Below are 17697 nucleotides of genomic sequence, written 5' to 3'. Positions count from 1 at the left end.
TGTCCACAGGCAATGTAGTAAATCAGACTGAGAGTTTTTCTCTATATGTGGTCCTAATTATTTTTCAGAAAAATAAAATAATCCACAGGAGAGGATGAAGGAATGGAACTGAGACATAGTGTAAGAAGACTTGCTTTAACCGAGTCATGTGACAATCTGTACTTGCAACTTTATAAACCATGGAACGGTTTTTAAAAAGGAGTGAGGGCCAGTAAAGATACCAGGGACAGGAAAGTGTGTGAGCAGTTGAACGACAGAAGATCTCTATCGCCCCTCTGTGGATATCACTTGTTATTACAGTGATCATGGTTGGGTTAAGCCTGTCGAGGGAGTCCTGTTGATCACCACCCCAATAATAACGCAAACAATTGTCTCTGTGCATTGTGTATCACCTTCAAGTAAAGTGCATGATTAAAACCCTCCAAACACAGCTAATTAACTGTTATTTCTGAGTCTGTTGGCTGTGTTCCAATGTAATTCAGGGTCTGTGAGTGTCATGGACGTAGTTAAAGGTCATCTGAGGTCAGGGCAAGTCAGTTTCATAGAAACAAATCTAACCATGTGTGTACGTGTCATTAGTAGGGCGTGGTACTGTCAAGAACCCCCCCTGTTCGATACTGATTCAGTTAGTAGTGTAAATGACAGAAATACACAAATAGTTCTTTGGAGAACCTTCTGATAATTGTTAAATAATAATGTGTGCAATATTTGTATTGATTTAGAACAAACAGACGCAGACATAAATTAAGAAAAGATAGTAGATAGTATTATTATTACTATTAAAATTGCTTCATGAACAGGTTCTGCACAGGAAAACTTATACACAGAATTTGGTTATGACCAGAAGTTGACTGCTCAAAGCCGTCAGATCGGAAGTGGTCCATGGTGGCAACGCTCCAAAACACCTTTACGCGACAGATTTTGGCCTTTTTAGCCTGGGTATACCCAAGCTGCCTTGCCCACAATTTATTTCCGCCCTGCTCGGCAGCCTGAATTCAATGGATCTGATTTTCACCTCAGTGAGGGAAGCATCACTGAATGGGGAGGGACAGGAAGACGATGACAACGTCTATGCCACACAACAAAGCTTGTAGTTTGTTTACATCTATGGATCACATATCTGTGTTTTTTCGATAAAAACCTGTCTGTAGATTTTCCATATATAGTGCTACCATCTTCCCTCATGTTTGTCTTGCTCAAACAGCAATAGTCACTCAACACCATCGTGTACACATGAATCTCTGACCCATCATCTTCCTCATCAAATTTCTGTCGCTCTACATATGTCATCTGGTATAATTGATACAATTGCCTATGAGCCATGTACAGATGCATTTGATGGACATTCGTAGCGCCCAATAAACGGCTCTGGGCAAAAAAAATTCTCGGGTGGTTCCCAGACCAAATCTTCTTGAGATATGGTTGTGTTAGTCAAGCTAGTGACGGTTAGGGCTGCTGCTACTCGCGGCAGGCGGGCAGGCGCCATTGTGTTTGAATAAGCTTTGTGTGGTTGAGCGGGGCCGCCGTAGAACAAAAATCACATTACAGCGTTTTCCACAACACCCACTGGACCAGGGCATTACACTGGATAGAAATCAATTTCAGGATTTTCTAGATCAATATAGAATTGCAATGCATTGAGGAATCAATATTTTTACCCACCCCTTGTCAGTAGCATGGTCTGCAATCACGAATCCAGATACTGTATATCCAGATTGTTTCAGGATCCTGTTGATACGACCTTATGTATACGACTGCTGTTCAGTGAGTGATCACGTGATTGTATTTCACATTCTTACTCACCTTGGATATTTCTTTGGGATGCCTGCAAGAAAAGGTTGGGGAATGCCATTTCGTTTGCAGACTGTCACATTCTTCTTCCTTCCTGAATCCCTTCCTGTCTCCGTCTTCAAACTTCCTGTCTCTATGGGCAACAGAACAAACAAAACAACGAGCTGCTTCCTAATGATGAACAACAGCAAGATATTCACTGAGAACACTGAGGTTGTGTCCTCATGTCTTTTTCACTGGGAATTTTGCTATGTAGCCGTTGCATATTTGAACCAGGCATAAACATTTTTGTATTTATAGATAGATGTCATAGGACTTAGTTCATTTGACAAATACTGAACCTGTACATTGTTACACGGTGGTGTTGTGGTTAGCACTGTCGCCTCACAGCAAGAAGGTTCTAGGTTCGCATCCCGACTGGAGGCCTTTCTGTGTGGAGTTTGCATGTTCTCCCCGTGTCTGCGTGGGTTTTCTCCGGGTACTCCGGTTTCCTCCCACCGTCCAAAGACATGCATGTGTTAGGTTAATTGATGACTAAAAACTGCCCTTAGGTGTGAATGGTTGTCTGTCTCTGTTCGTCTCTATGTGCCCTGTGATAGACTGGCGTCCTGTCCAGGGTGTACCCCGCCTCATGCCCGATGTCACCTGGGATTGGCTCCCTGACAGGGACAAGCAGTTGAAGATGAATGAATGAATGAATGAACCAGTTCACAGAAGGCAGTGTGAGGGGTTGGGTCTGACAGTGCATTTTAGCCCCAGAACAGGTTTGTCCATGTTCTGTGCAAACATCACATCCTAATTTTGATCAAAACCAGGATTTCACTTGTAACCAGGATACAATGTGTGCATGTAAACATAGGCAACCCATAAGAAAAGACAATATAAAGTCAAAAAGACTAACACTTGGCCCTGGTTGATCCGAGTCGTACTTAAGCGTAATTGTCCACCCTCTCTCTCGCTGACCAGGCCTGTCCTGCACTCACACTTGTTCAAAAGATCCAGGCCAAGGCACAATTGCCTCTTGTTGTGTAGCAGCGTGCAACATGAGCGAGCGCCATGAAGTTGAAATGATGAGTTAGCCTCATCCTCATTTCACTACAAAACCTAAATAAATGTGCTGTTGTACCTATACTGGATAAGGTGCAGCCAGAAGAGGCTCGGAGGAAATGAGTGTCACTGCATGTGTGTGCGTGACTGTGTGTGTGTTTGTGTGTGTGTGTGTGTGTGTGTGTGTGTGTGTGTGTGCGCGTGTGTGTGTGTGTGTGGTAGCTTTAGGCAGACAGCCGCATTTGTGAAGTGACTGGCTCTAGAGAGTGGAGCAGACTGTATAAAGGGGCATATTTTACAGCTTGTTCCACACATTCTATGAATAAGTTTGGACAGATAGCGTCAATGAGGGGAAGGAGGAATTAGAAAGGAATTATCGAACGCTCGCCTGCTGTTAAGACATGGTACACCTAGAACTATTTAATGGAATTCCATTGCTAGGCAACAGCCTCTGTCCTTGTTAACTTCCTGGCAGCTGATGTCGTTCACATTCACTGCAACAGGAATCAAACTTGGACACATTTAGAATGTTTATGTTTACAACTTATGGGCTACACGGTGGTGTAGTGGTTAGCACTGTCGCCTCACAGCAAGAAGGAGTTTGCATGTTCTCCCCGTGTCTGCGTGGGTTTTCTCCGGGTTCTCCGGTTTCCTCCCACAGTCCAAAGACATGCACGTGTTAGGTTAATTGATGAGTCTAAAATTGCCCGTAGGTGTGAATGGTTGTCTGTCTCTGTACGTCTCTATGTGCCCTGTGATAGACTGGCGTCCTATCCAGGGTGTACCCCGCCTCACGCCCGATGTCAGCTGGGATCGGCTCCAGCACCCCCGCGACCCCGACCCCGGGATAAGCGGTTGAAGATGAATGAATGAATGAATGTTTACAACTTTAGAAAAGTCGAAATACCCTCTATGCTCATGCTCATGCTCGAACATGTGCAATTGTGCCGTGCAGAAGCCCACTCGGGCGTAGGCCTAGACATGGTACAGTCGCACTCACACGGGTCAAACGAACTTGACTTATAAATGACTTTATAAATCCTTGTTGTCAAATTCATGTGTCACAATAGGAAACAATTTAAAGAGGTAGAAAACAAGAAACAGGCCCACGTTTAAAGAAAAAAAACTATTCAAAATTAATAAATACTCTTCAGCAAAATAAGAAATAGGCCAAATGGAAATGAAAAAAAAACAAAAAAAACAAAAACAAGTTCACATCCCTGCAAGCCCCTGCATGTCACAAGCTAATCCATTGCATGCCAACATTACAACATTACTATTATCCGAGAAATTACTAAAGAAAGCCAGGCACACGTGCCACGTCATTGTAAGACTAGCTGTGAGCTAGTGGTGGAGATTATCTTGAAAACATCGTTTTTCTAACCCTCAGGCTCCATCTTTAGTGATGAACTGCCCGTGCTGAGGGCAGCAGACAGTCAACCCCTTGAATCTAGCTTTAAGAACAAAGTTGGGCTCGGTTGTTTATCCTTCCTGCGTTATCTCACATCCATGCCAATACCACAACAACACACGCCAAGCCCGGGCAGGCCCGTTTTTTTCCGGCAGAGCCCGGTTCCCGTTGCCATGGAGATGACGTCATGCTGCAGCATCGGGATGAACGGCGCAGCCGCGTAAGTGGGGTGGCGAGAGACGAGAGAGCTTACAACGCAGCCACAGCGCCTCCGCCATTCAGCCAGACTGTCGATCCAACCGGGAGGGCTCAGAACCGAACAGCCAAAGAACCGGAGGCCCTGCTTCTCTGTGAGACTCCCCCACACCGCAGCGACAACATGCGTGAGATCGTGCACCTGCAGGCCGGGCAGTGCGGGAACCAGATTGGAGCAAAGGTATGAAAAAACACGCGCACAACACGGTTTTTATGGGATTGGATTCAAGTTTAATCAGGTGTTTATGCCTACGCGTGTGCCTATTAAGAGACCGTGTCGCCCACAGGAAATACTAAATAGGTCAACACAGAGGAGTGGAAAGTGTTGTGTAAGAGTGGAGGCAGGCAGCGCACAAAAGCATCCTTTAGGATGGCCGGTGGCAAGACGAGACGTCCCCGCTGCTGTGACAGAACAACACTGTGTGTGTGTGTGTGTGTAACTGTGTGTGTGGTTGGAGAGAGGGGTGTGGCTCAGACAGTTTTTCAACACACACGGACACCCACATGGGAAGGGTGATATGGCAAAAATATCATATCAAGATTTTTTTTTTACAGTAAAATCATGATCAGGATTTTATCACGTTTTTTTTAGATTTATTTGTAACAATTTAGCAAGTTACTGAACAGTGCAACCAAAGTATTTTCCTATGTAAAAATAGCCCTAAATATATATATATATATATATATATATATATATATATATATATATATATATATATATATATATATATATATATATATATAAAACAGAGCATTTAGGCCACAGAACCTTTCTGAACATGTTTTCATCAGTTTGTGCAAGTTTGACACCTTGTGCCAAGTACAATGGACATTTAACAAGCGCTACCTAAAGCTGCCTGTTGCCTCTGCTGGTCTCCTCGTTGTTTCTCAGCATACTGTTCGGGTGCTGTCTCTTTAGGTGGTTTAAAAGGTTCGTCATGTTACAATCTGATCTTGTGTGACTGTGTGCGTGACAGGGTTTGGGCATAAGGCTGCCTCTGTGAAGTGACGCGCTCGCTCACACCGCTGGTGCACAGAACATTTATCTGCTTTTTTCAGAGGCATCTTTTTCAGCTTTTTCCACACATTCTTTGAATAAGCGACGCGGGAGTCTGACACTGCCGTGCTGCTATACAGAATTACGTTCTCCTGAATCTACTCTCTGAATCAAACAGGATGGTGGATGAGGAATCCTTGTCACTGCCTATAGTTCCCTATGATTGGCTGATCGGCGTGTCTTTGTGGGCATGAGGCGGACTCGCCAATAGTGTGATTAAGCTGAGAAAACAATTCCGATGCGTCTGCGCAGAACAGCAACATATAGAATGTGCCCTACAGACGATACTACGATCTCTCTGCTTTGGCAGCTGGGCAGCACGTCTGATCATTCAAGATCCAATATCGTCATATCGCCCACTCCTACACACACACACACACACACACACATATTAGCCTAGGCCACATATTTAATTGCAATGATAATGGTAGGTATTTTATTACTATCCCTGCATCAAATAATTTTTCCTCGTTTATGATCTATTATTCCCTCAGCTACTCTTTAACTTAATCGATTAATCATTTGGTTTATAAAACGTTGAACACTGGCTGTCACACGGTGATATCTTCAGATTACTTGTTTGGTCCGTCTGTGTTCTGCAAGTTGTAATTAACTGGTCTCTGTCTAATCTAACCCATCACCCTGTCTGTAGTTCTGGGAGGTGATCAGTGATGAGCATGGCATCGACCCAACAGGAACTTACCATGGAGACAGTGACCTGCAGCTGGACAGAATCAACGTCTACTATAATGAGGCTTCAGGTCAGGACGTTTAAAAACAAGCACATGCTGTATATTCTGTTGCGAAGGAGGGTGTTTGAAGAGCACACCTTTTCTTTTCTAATGAAAACAGTTCTGATACGTGTCTTTGTGTTCCAGGTGGGAAGTACGTGCCGAGGGCCATCTTAGTGGACCTGGAGCCAGGCACTATGGACTCTGTCCGTTCCGGTCCCTTCGGGCAGATCTTCAGACCCGACAACTTTGTCTTCGGTATATGATCAGCCATAGACACAAACACACACACACATGTTGGTTATTACATAGGAAAAGGAAACTTCATTTTCAGGTTTCTACTAGAACATGTTTACATGCTTAAATATAAAAAGATCATTATTTTTTTCACTATTTATACCTGCTATATGATTGAAAAAAGACATGGAAATCTCACTTTTTACAATATGGGACCTTCAATTATTAGCATATTAGAGAGTGGTTGTAATCCATACATAGATAAATAAAACATTATTAAATTAAGACCTTTTGACTTGATAAAAAAGGCTGAATATTTAAAGGGGGAGTTGTAATTAGCCCTTTCCTTCCAGGCCAGAGTGGAGCCGGTAACAACTGGGCAAAGGGCCACTACACAGAGGGAGCCGAGCTGGTGGACTCTGTCATGGATGTGGTGAGGAAGGAGGCTGAGAGCTGCGACTGCTTGCAGGGCTTCCAGCTTACACACTCCTTGGGCGGTGGTACCGGCTCTGGTATGGGAACTCTACTTATCAGCAAGATCCGTGAGGAGTACCCCGATCGTATCATGAACACCTTCAGTGTGGTGCCCTCGCCTAAGGTACAGTGATCATGTTGGTGTCTTTTTCCTTTTCTGGCTTGTTTTTATCCTCCCTGACCCTTGCCCATTGTGCCTGCAGGTGTCAGACACAGTGGTGGAGCCCTACAACGCCACCCTGTCTGTCCACCAGCTGGTTGAGAACACAGACGAGACTTACTGCATTGACAACGAGGCCCTGTATGACATCTGCTTCCGCACCCTCAAACTCACCACACCCACTTATGGAGACCTCAACCACCTGGTTTCTGCCACCATGAGCGGGGTGACAACTTGCCTGCGTTTCCCCGGCCAGCTAAACGCTGACCTCCGCAAACTGGCCGTCAACATGGTGCCCTTCCCTCGTCTGCATTTCTTCATGCCTGGCTTCGCCCCTCTCACCAGCAGAGGCAGCCAGCAGTACAGAGCCCTCTCTGTGCCAGAACTCACACAGCAGATGTTCGACGCCAAGAACATGATGGCTGCCTGTGATCCGCGCCACGGACGCTACCTGACCGTGGCCGCCGTGTTCCGCGGCCGCATGTCCATGAAGGAGGTGGATGAGCAGATGCTGAATGTGCAGAACAAGAACAGCAGCTACTTCGTGGAGTGGATCCCCAACAACGTCAAGACAGCCGTGTGTGACATCCCGCCCCGTGGGCTCAAAATGGCCGCCACCTTCATCGGCAACAGCACGGCCATCCAGGAGCTGTTCAAGCGTATCTCTGAGCAGTTCACCGCCATGTTCCGCCGCAAGGCCTTCCTCCACTGGTACACCGGCGAGGGCATGGACGAGATGGAGTTCACAGAGGCAGAGAGCAACATGAACGACTTGGTGTCCGAGTACCAGCAGTACCAGGACGCCACGGCTGAGGAGGGAGAATTTGAGGAGGAGGGAGAGGAGGAGGTGGCCTAAGGCTAAATCACTCATGATTTCTCATATGCATTCGTCATAACGCCATCCAACCACCCATCCACTTATTTCAACCCTTATCTGCTCTCTTTCTCCCACTTTTGTTTCACTGTGCTCTCCTTTTCCTGTTATCTTATCCCTGGAATACTTTTGTTTCCTCTTGTCTCCACCTCTCCCCTTTTCCTCCAGTTAGAGTACAATTCACAGCACTAAATTGGCTCTCCCATCACAGTGCTAATATAGAGGTAGCTAACAAAGATTTGCTTGTGGTCTTTTGTCAGTGGCTTTCTGTTTATGTCCATTTACCATCATCAGTCAAACAGGAACGATTATTTAATAAAACTGTTCAAGACACGCAAATTTGATAACTGGTCTTTTTTGGCATTGCTTGAAATAAATTAGTTTGGAGCAAATCCCTTTGTTTGCTTGTTATTTGTTTGTTTGTTTGCTGTTCTTCTGTGTGATACATTTTGAATTGGAATACATATTAAAATGTAATCTAAACATTATAGGGAAAATAATGAACCCATACACTGTATGTTTATGTGCGCAATGTGTCCAGAAGTAAACTACTTTAAACAGTATCAAAAAACCTTTGATGAAGCTGAAGTTCATCTTTCAGTTTGACTTTAGATGCCACAGTCTGAAGGCAAACCAAAATGGAGACATGCATTGTCTACAGATTAAGCAGTTGGGCCTGAGCACCACTTAGAGGCAGTAATGAGATCTATGGGTTTAGTTCCTTTCTGAGCAGTATGTGGATATATTGTTGCCTCTTTTCCACTATGAATCCTGTTATGTCGTGTCAGAAATACTTTGGAGGGAAAAGCAGAGGATTTTAAAACCTGTTTATTTGAACAATTGCAAGACACACCATTGCAGATAGCTTTCTATGTACACTTCATGGGTAAGCTATATGACACAAATACAATTCATGTTTTTTCTACCTGAACCAAGCAATAAACAGATTGTCAACATCAGCTCTGTTCTTGAAATACTACAACATTATTAATGAATTATAGATGCAACAGGGTACCTTTAGACCTGATGGCTGATCATTTAAAAAACAAAGACGAGAAGTTCTTAACAAACAGAAAACCTTAAATTGAATGAAATCGAACAAAAATTCTATATAAATTAAATTAGATTTTATTTACAGTGCCCATTCATAACAAAAGTTATCTCAGGACACTTTACAAATGGAGGTAAAGACCACACTATCAAATGAATAGGAATGCTGAGAGCTTAGAGAGGTAGTCTTGAAGCAGACGTCATACGTATATATACACATACTGACATAGATCAGGAAGTGTTCTGTCACTTGGATTGCGCTGATTGTGCAGACTGCTGCTACCGCTGTTGTCTGCCACCACTGCTCCATCGAAGGTATGACAATCATCTGGTACACCTGCTGAAGATCTCTGCCCTCCTGGACGAACACATGGACACAGACACATCCAGATAGCATGGGCTCCAGACTGAAGTGAGTTAATCGTGTCATTTTTGCTCGACTTCCATCATCACTCTGCCCGTCAAGTCTGTTCTTGTGGTTTTTATTACTTCCTCTCACAACTGCGCAGGAAGTTTCCTGCAGCAGCTCTGTTGCCCTTTATGTGTTGCCATAGACTTCTTGGTGGACCTGTTCTTGTTCATAGCCGTGCAAAATATTCATCTTCTAATTATTTTTTATGTAATCACACTTAAACATCATTAATATATATTTTAAAGTACTAAAACTGAATGTGTTCACTATGAAGAATGGCCCATTTCAGAATAGTATACAGTATATCCTAAAATGGTATTATAATTATTGATGCATTAATGTGTTTACAAGTTTAATGTTACAGCTGAGATGGAGCTATTGCTTTATAAATAACCGGAGAGTTATTAAGATAATAATCTGTAATAATACATCATAATGTATGAGTTGATTGATATTTTGTATCAATAATCTCAATCAGCGAAGTAACTAGATACAAAAGTTATCAAATACATGCATTGGAGAAAAATAAGTACTGTACAATATTTACCTCTGAGATGTAGTAGAGTAGAAGTAGCATAGAATGGAAATATACTCAAGTAAAGCACAAGTACTGTACCTCAAATTTTACGGTACAGTACAAAAATGTACCTGAGAGCATAATCTACTAGGTTTTTGTGAAATTTTGATTTAAGTGATATAATAAATGCTGGGCAGATTCATCGGAATATCTGGGCTTTAATGTGGACATTGGTGGGTAACTGTGAGTCGAATCTCACATCGTGCTGTGAATCTCTTTCTTGTCAGACAAAACCCAGAGCGAACCTTCTACTGGTTTTTTGAAGCAACCTGTCCAGTAGCCAGAGACAAAGGTGAGTCCTCTGTGTTCATTCCCAACAGCAAACTTGGGCCAGACAATATTAGAAATTACTGCCAAGCCTCTGTGAAGTACTGAACGTGTGCTGTCTGTTATAGAACCATTGTGATGTGCAGAGTGGTTTGTGTGCATTAGAGAAGTTGATTAAAATTGTTCCTTAAATTCCTCCTGTGACTTCCTGTTTACCTTCTTCTTGTCATTTTCCCACATGATGTAATGCACCATCTGAGGGTTAACTGAAATTTGCTTCAATGTTAAAAAGCAACACTGATTATTGAATGTGTAATAAAATGATAAGATGACAAGACCCACTGTGTTTCTGCCGAGGTAAGAGTTGCTCATACTTCCTGTCATGTGATCAGAAAAACCACACAGCAGCCTGTCTAGTCTCACTTGAGCCAGATGTGAGCGTGTTGTGGTAATCTGACAAACTGAGCAGCTGAGTGTGAGTTGAAAGGCTTAAAGAAGGCTAATTACTTTTGATTGACTTGAAACCTTTATTTTAACTTTCTATTTCACTCATTGGGGCCTGATGGGATCCTCAAAGGTCCCATATGAAGCTCATTTTCAGGTTCATACTTGTATTTTGGGTTTCTAATAGAACATGTTTACATGCTTTAATGTTCAAAGACACATTATTTTTCTCAATGTGTCAGAATGACTGTAACAGCTCTGAAGCGGCACTGTATTTCACATATATAGTATAGTTGTGACAGCACAACCGTACAGAAGTCCTGACGGCTCGTTTAAAGAGACACTTTCTGAATACAGGCTGTGTGCATTTCTCTGTGGATTGAGAGTTTTGATTCCAAGACAGTATTTGTATAGCATCACAACTATCTTTATAAATTAAAAAAAGACATGGAACATTTCAATTTTCACAAAATAAAATAAAAATTCATGTAATTCTCATTATTTTTAATATTACAGATCCTGGTGTACTGTTTCAGTTTCCAGAGGACTTCAGCGATGAGGTAGCCAAGCACATCTCCTGCTCATGCAAAGCTATAATATTTTCTGGACGTATTGCGCTAAAACTTTCATGGTATCTTGTTTTTAATCCATGCTAGCAACGTTGCTCTAGGGATTAAACTGTTGGTACAACTATTGGATGGATTGCCATGGGATTTGGAACAGACATTCGTGCCCCCCTCATGATGAATTCTAAACACTTTGGTTACCCACTGAATTTTTCATAAAGCGCCATCATCTGGTCAAACTTGTAATATATCAAGTACTTTGGTTTATGAACAGCTGTACTTTGTTGTTAAATCCTGATTAGAAAATGCTCACATGCAAACACGGTGGACTGTGATAGCAAACATGATCAATTAAACCTGACTAACATTAACATTGTGAATATGTCACAGAGCCTCTATCATGTCAGTAGATTATTAGACTTGCTTTTTTACTTTTAATTTTACACACGCAATTCTATTCCACTCCAGGAGTCCTGTCAAACTTTACCCAGGTTCTGCTTCCCATATGACATTCAAAGGTGAGTTTTTATTGGTTACATTTTAGCCTCTCTGTTATTCTATATGTCCGACACTCATATATTTATCTGCACAGAGCGAGGGAGGGAGTGGCCGTGCAGCACTTTACTTTTGTTTTGACTGACCTTGAGGGATGCCAGCGGTTTGGCTTTTGCCGTCTCACCAAAAACACACATACCTGCCTTTGTATACTGAGGTACAATTGTGTGAGAGTGTGTGAATGTGTGTGAGTGTGGTATTGAAAGAGTACTTCTCTTGCCAAGTTGAACCATGCCTTTAACATTATAATGAAATCCATTTTTAATTAATTTGACAACAGTTATCTTCCGTGGTTTGAAGTTTTTTACAAACTTCTCAACAACTTGGCTGATTATCTCACAAAAGGACAGGTGAGTTTCCGTTGCTTGTGTGTAATCTTTCTGCTCTTCATCTGTACGTATGAGCATCGTAAAGATAATGACCGTCATCTTCTCAACAGACCAATGAGATGAAAACGCTGTTGGCTGCGCTCTACAAGCAGCCCTTACCACTGGCAGCTGGATCTGTCACTCTGCAGATGGTAAATCTCTAATTATCCATTGAGAATCCGGAGTCACACTTGACTGTTTTGTGTCAGTGGTTAGTGTTTTGTGTTTCTTTCTGAGGGAGAGCAGTTATTGGTCAGCACAGATGTGTCCCATCCTGTTGGACACCCAGAGAGAGAAGAGGGGGTGAGTCCCACGGGGGTTCATGTGGTCTGGAATAACGGCCGAGTGGATATAGTTACTTTAGCTTTCTGTGCTTGATGGCTAAACTGGATGTGTGTCAACTAAAACCTTGTCACTCACCCCTCTAATCAAATGTTTAAGCCGAATTTAACACAATTTGAATGATTTGCACTAACATCTGCCATCCATTGTGACCCTAACCCTAACCTTTTGGAATAGTTGACTTGTTGTCCCTAACCCACACAAAACCCATGATTTTACTGACCCAGAACAAATTGCACCTGCTTAAAAAGTTATCACTACATTCAATGGCCACAATTCACCTGTCTGACAACGATTGAATCGGATGATGAATGTTTTGTCTTACGGGAAAGGCCTCCATGTGACTCAAAGCTGTTGCATTTTGTGGATTTGTATTCGTTTCATTTCAAAATAAGAGATCATCCATCTGATTAAAACCATTTTTCATCTTAAACAATCATGTGGTGATAAAATAGAGAAAATATGAATAAGGTTACAATCCATATGATTTAAGTCCTGATTTCTTTGGCGACCTGTGTGGTTACCATGGTAACGACAAATGTGGTTTAATACTACAGGTCCAATAATTCTGGTTTGCATTAGCATAACTTACAGCTCTGGGCCCGTATGCATTAAACATTTTATCTGACCACTGGGAGGACTCCTAAATAGCACTTAAGTGAGTCCTCTTAAAACCTCTTCACAGAGCTGCTGAGACCAACTTTTACTAAAGAATCGGTAGAAGTCTTAGACTAGAAAGAGCGGGGTTGACCCCATTGCTATGGATAAGTCATGTTTCATGAAACTGTGAGTGGCTGTCTTGGGTCTCATTCTGGCTGCTGGTGTCTGTGGTGACCTTTCTTAGCCTTAACGTAAATATTAACCTACTCAGTAGACCTGCCCCGACGTGAGTCAGACACAATGATTGGTCTTTCCTTTCCTTCTCAAACTAGGTCACAATTGCATGTTCATCAGACTGATTTTACATTTTTTGGGGGGGAGTAACCTCCAAACCTGGCTTAAAAGGACTCCCCCAATGTTTTCAATAGCCTGCTCATAATTATCAGGTTACAATAACCATGGACAGGATAACTGCAAAAGACAAAAAAGAATCATGGGGAATATATACCTGGAAAAAAATGCAGCTTTCCCCCTGTCATTAAAGTTTCTATAATGTTGACACGATTATGAGGCGGATTGGCGGCAGCAGCCATTTTTGGATTGTTGTGATTTTCTCTTAGTGACTTAGGAGTCCTATTGATTACTTCTAACTTTTCACATATTAAGAGCTGATTTTGGTGCTAAACCAAAAAATCAAAGAGTCTTAAAGTTAGGACAGAATTTAAGAAAAATAGTGAATCCTAAATCAGCAAGTCAGGAGCTACTTTTAGCCTTACGATGTTTTGGGAATATGGGCCTTGATATGGTGCAGCGGTAGTGAGGGCAATTTGAATTCAGTGCGGGGATGGTGGACTCCGCCACTGATAAAAACCTCTATGATAAGTACTTGATGTAAATACTGGCTGTTGTTGAATTGCTGTTGCAGAAAAAAAAAAGCCCACCATGACTACTCTCAGAAATTGGGTCAGATTTCATGAGCAAATCTTAAGGATTAGAATTTAAGGGTCACGTTACAGCACAACATCGTCTTAAACAATAGTTTGTATCTAACAACAGCATCATTTGATGGATACAGATTTTTTGATTAAAAACCTAAAGCCTGATCCTGTTACATGTAATGCACGCATGTACAGTATGTAGGATGTTGAAGTCAGCTGAAAGCAAAAACACTCTACACACACTATTAAATTCCCCAAATTGTCTTATTAATGTTTTGTTTCATTTTCTTTAACCAGGTTCCATACTTCATCGCTCCAGACCCCAGAAGCCTTCCTTCCATTCCTGAAAATGTGAGTATGGAAGATTAAACTAAACTAAGTGTTTGTACTGTATATTATACAGCCGGTGGGGTTTTGTTCAAACTGTAATGCTTGTGTCTGTGGGTTTAACAGAGAAACTTGACAGAGCTGATTGTGGCAGTAGATGTGGGGAACCTGCTTCAGCTCTATGCCAGCATGCTGTTTGAGAGACGTATCCTCATCTTTGCCAGCAAACTCAGCACTGTAAGACACACATTTTGTTTATTCACTTTTTATGGGACTTTATTTACAGTACGTCTGTCTACAGATGCATGTTCATTCTATGGAAACTAACCCTAACCTATAAGAATATTTGACACCTGTCTAATCCAAACTCCTACCCCTTAACATTCACCCAACCCTATTGGAGACAAACCACTTTAGCCTCTGCTGAATACAACTACTGGGTGATGCCTTGAAGTCACAAATTGACCACCACATGTGGCCTATAGTATATCACACAAAAAGGCTTGTGTATTCTGTGTGTTGTTTCCTGAAACAGTTACCCCTTTTGTGTTAATTGTAGCTGACATCTTGCGTGCATGCGCTCAGTGCTGTGTTATACCCCATGTACTGGCAACACATCTTCATCCCTGTCCTGCCACCTCACCTACTGGACTATTGCTGGTAAGAAGTCTGTCTATCTGTCTGTCTGTCCGCCTGCCTTTCTGTGTACAATGGATTCAAACCTTTTTATTTGGTTACAGTGCACCCATGCCTTACCTAATAGGCGTCCACACCAGTCTATCTGAGGTAAACTACTGATTAAAACGATCTACAGTCACTCAAATACAACCACACCTATGAATCTACCAGACCCAACAGATCATGCCGTGTCTCTGTGTCTGTCTGACAGAAGGTGAGGAGTCGTGGGTTGGAGGAAGTTGTAATTCTGAATGTGGACACAAACACTCTGGAAACCCCCTTTGACGATCTTAAAAGGATACCTTCAGATGTGGTAATAAATGGTCTACTGTGATAAAAAAGATGTGTGTAGGTTTATTTGATTACATACGTGTTTAAGTTGTCTCACACTTAACATCACAGATAAGTCCAACAGCTCAAGCTGTTACGAACAAAGTGCACTGTGTATAGAATTTATTCATACAGTAACCAAGCAATGGGTGATGGTTTTGTTTCCTCATGTGTTGAAGTTTGAAAGTATGTTATCAGTCTAATTGTCCTAATCTGTTCAGTTCTATAGATGAGGTGAAAATGAAAACAGGTCTGCAAATGTATCTCCTGAGTTTAGTTCTTGCCTTGAGCTCCATATGTCATCAGGTGAAACAGGACTTTAAATAACAAGCATAACCTGATTCTGTGGAACAGACTTCACTTAGAGACAATAACTCTCCAGTCAAGCAACTGACCCTAATGCGAAAGTGTTTTTACCAGAGCAGGGACATTTTGATGCCAGGAACTATGGAAAAGCAACCAAATTTAGTTTTGTCTAGATGGTAACCCTAAATTTGAGAAAACTCCTATACACCTCTAAGCTTAACCAGTAGTGGTCAGTGCCTTACCTCAACCATCTCCAGAGACTTCCGCAAATCTTGGGTAACCATCTAGACATGACCAAAACACAGCAAGATTTTTAAGTTCCTGGATTGGTTCCTGTAAAAGTTGCAATGGAAACGGCAGTTAGACACAGTTGCAGTGGTATGAACACAGTCACAGGCGTTTGCTATATTTTAGCCCACCCTCCTCAGTTTCCCATGTTTTCTGGCGCTCTATACGATCAATCACCTGACTAAGGCAAAATTACAGAAAAAGGTTTATTTCCCCACCTTTTGCACTGCATCTCATCGCCAAAGAGTCCGCTAGAAACAAGGCATCTCAAATCTTACGGATTACAACTTTAATTTATATCACAGACTTAAATATATGTCTCCAGATGTCCGGGCTGAAGATGTGTTTGAAGCGTCAGGCCGTGTCTCCTGGCTGTGGTGTCTCAAGGGCCTTTCTGAAAGCTCAGGCTCTGCTGTTTGGAGGCTACAGGGATGCACTGCAGGGTCACAAGGTCAATCGCTCAAAAGGCTTATTACTAACTCTTAAATTTCTTAAGATAAAAATGACAACCGTGGAGTAAATAATTAATAGTTTGTTAAAATGTATTGTTTGCCATTTGTATATACATTTTAAAAATCTGTTTTAACAGTTTAAAGTGAAATTGTGTTGCTCTTTGGTCATTTTGCAGCTGCTCATGCCTAATTTTGTGTTTGGGACGTTTCTTTTGTTGTGTCTATCTTTCTTTGCAGGATGATGAGCTGTGCTTCAGTGAGGAACTGTTTCTCGATCATAAGTCTGCCAGTATGAGGCGGTTCCTACAGAGTGCCATTCATTTACAGTCCTTCAAACAGGTACAAACTGTGCCTCATGCCCGTTACTGCCCTCTATTGGACAGATACTGCAATTATAACACCAGAGAAGGGCTTGTTGGGCAGATAACTGAAGTGAAATGGTACAGCTGGTTACAGTTTTTCTCAGGTGCTTTGGCTCAATTTTCAAATGACAGTTGAAGTCATCCAAACAATATGAGAAATCCTTCACAACATTTACTTGGACACGACTGAACAGTGTAGGCCTATGTTTTGTGTCCACAGTACATGTTATTATGATATTGATAGGTGCATTTTCAAAATGTTCTACTGTATTGTAGTGTGACCATTGTAGGAAAAATAAAATATTTTTTCCTCACATGTAAATTGAAGTGTTCTTTACAACGTGGAATTTGAAACCTTGTTCTGATACACAATAGCGGTCAGTTAGATTCAGAAACAGTTTGGTACAGTAGGCATTCAGTGTCAGAGAGAACATGTAGGACGAGATTGAAACTAGATGAGTCCACTATTATTCTGACAAAACATCTCAACAGTTTGACCCCCTTGGTTTTCACTGTGACAAAGGAACATGTCATTTTTATTTTAGATTATGGATAATTACAGCCTGCTGCAGGTTAACTAGTGTTTTTCTACAAATATAAGTGCTGGAAAAAATGTTTCAAGAAATGTGCAAAAGCAAAAGACAAAAACTCCTAAAACACTGAATGTCTCTTCTATCCTTTGATGCGGATTCTTAATTTAATGGATTGTAGCTATATTAGACCTGGTATATATATGCTTTTTTTTTACATGATTAAAGAAGCTGTACTCAACATTAATATAGCAGCAAACAAATATTT

At 41.8% G+C, this 17697-nt stretch overlaps 2 protein-coding genes across 2 annotated transcripts in view; both read left to right on the top strand.

The window, feature by feature from the left end:
- Positions 1-4503: 4503 nt before the first annotated feature.
- On the top strand, positions 4504-8335 carry LOC310956002 (tubulin beta-4B chain-like). The gene is made up of 5 exons (XM_083926086.1): positions 4504-4685; positions 6214-6322; positions 6440-6550; positions 6883-7127; positions 7207-8335. Exons 1-5 carry the CDS (start codon positions 4629-4631, stop codon positions 8017-8019), a joined length of 1335 nt encoding a protein of 444 aa, XP_083782212.1. The 5' UTR covers positions 4504-4628; the 3' UTR covers positions 8020-8335.
- A 1070-nt stretch (positions 8336-9405) lies between these two features.
- The window catches only part of dennd1c (DENN domain containing 1C), a 12882-nt gene continuing 4590 nt past the window's right edge, over positions 9406-17697 (top strand). Inside the window, exons 1-15 of the mRNA XM_083926512.1 lie at positions 9406-9499; positions 10304-10368; positions 11304-11347; positions 11822-11871; positions 11946-12065; positions 12189-12258; positions 12348-12428; positions 12514-12579; positions 14454-14507; positions 14610-14720; positions 15043-15143; positions 15224-15269; positions 15373-15474; positions 16411-16536; positions 16775-16876. Of these exons, the coding sequence (XP_083782638.1) occupies positions 9483-9499; positions 10304-10368; positions 11304-11347; positions 11822-11871; positions 11946-12065; positions 12189-12258; positions 12348-12428; positions 12514-12579; positions 14454-14507; positions 14610-14720; positions 15043-15143; positions 15224-15269; positions 15373-15474; positions 16411-16536; positions 16775-16876 (1155 nt within the window). The 5' untranslated portion in view covers positions 9406-9482. The remainder of the gene's footprint in view (positions 9500-10303; positions 10369-11303; positions 11348-11821; positions 11872-11945; positions 12066-12188; positions 12259-12347; positions 12429-12513; positions 12580-14453; positions 14508-14609; positions 14721-15042; positions 15144-15223; positions 15270-15372; positions 15475-16410; positions 16537-16774; positions 16877-17697) is intronic.

Source organism: Echiichthys vipera (assembly GCF_963691815.1).
Source record: "Echiichthys vipera genome assembly, chromosome: 2".
Taxonomy (NCBI): Eukaryota; Metazoa; Chordata; class Actinopteri; order Perciformes; family Trachinidae; genus Echiichthys; species Echiichthys vipera.
Note: the sequence above shows the minus strand (reverse complement) of the source record. Positions and strands in the feature narration are given on the sequence as shown.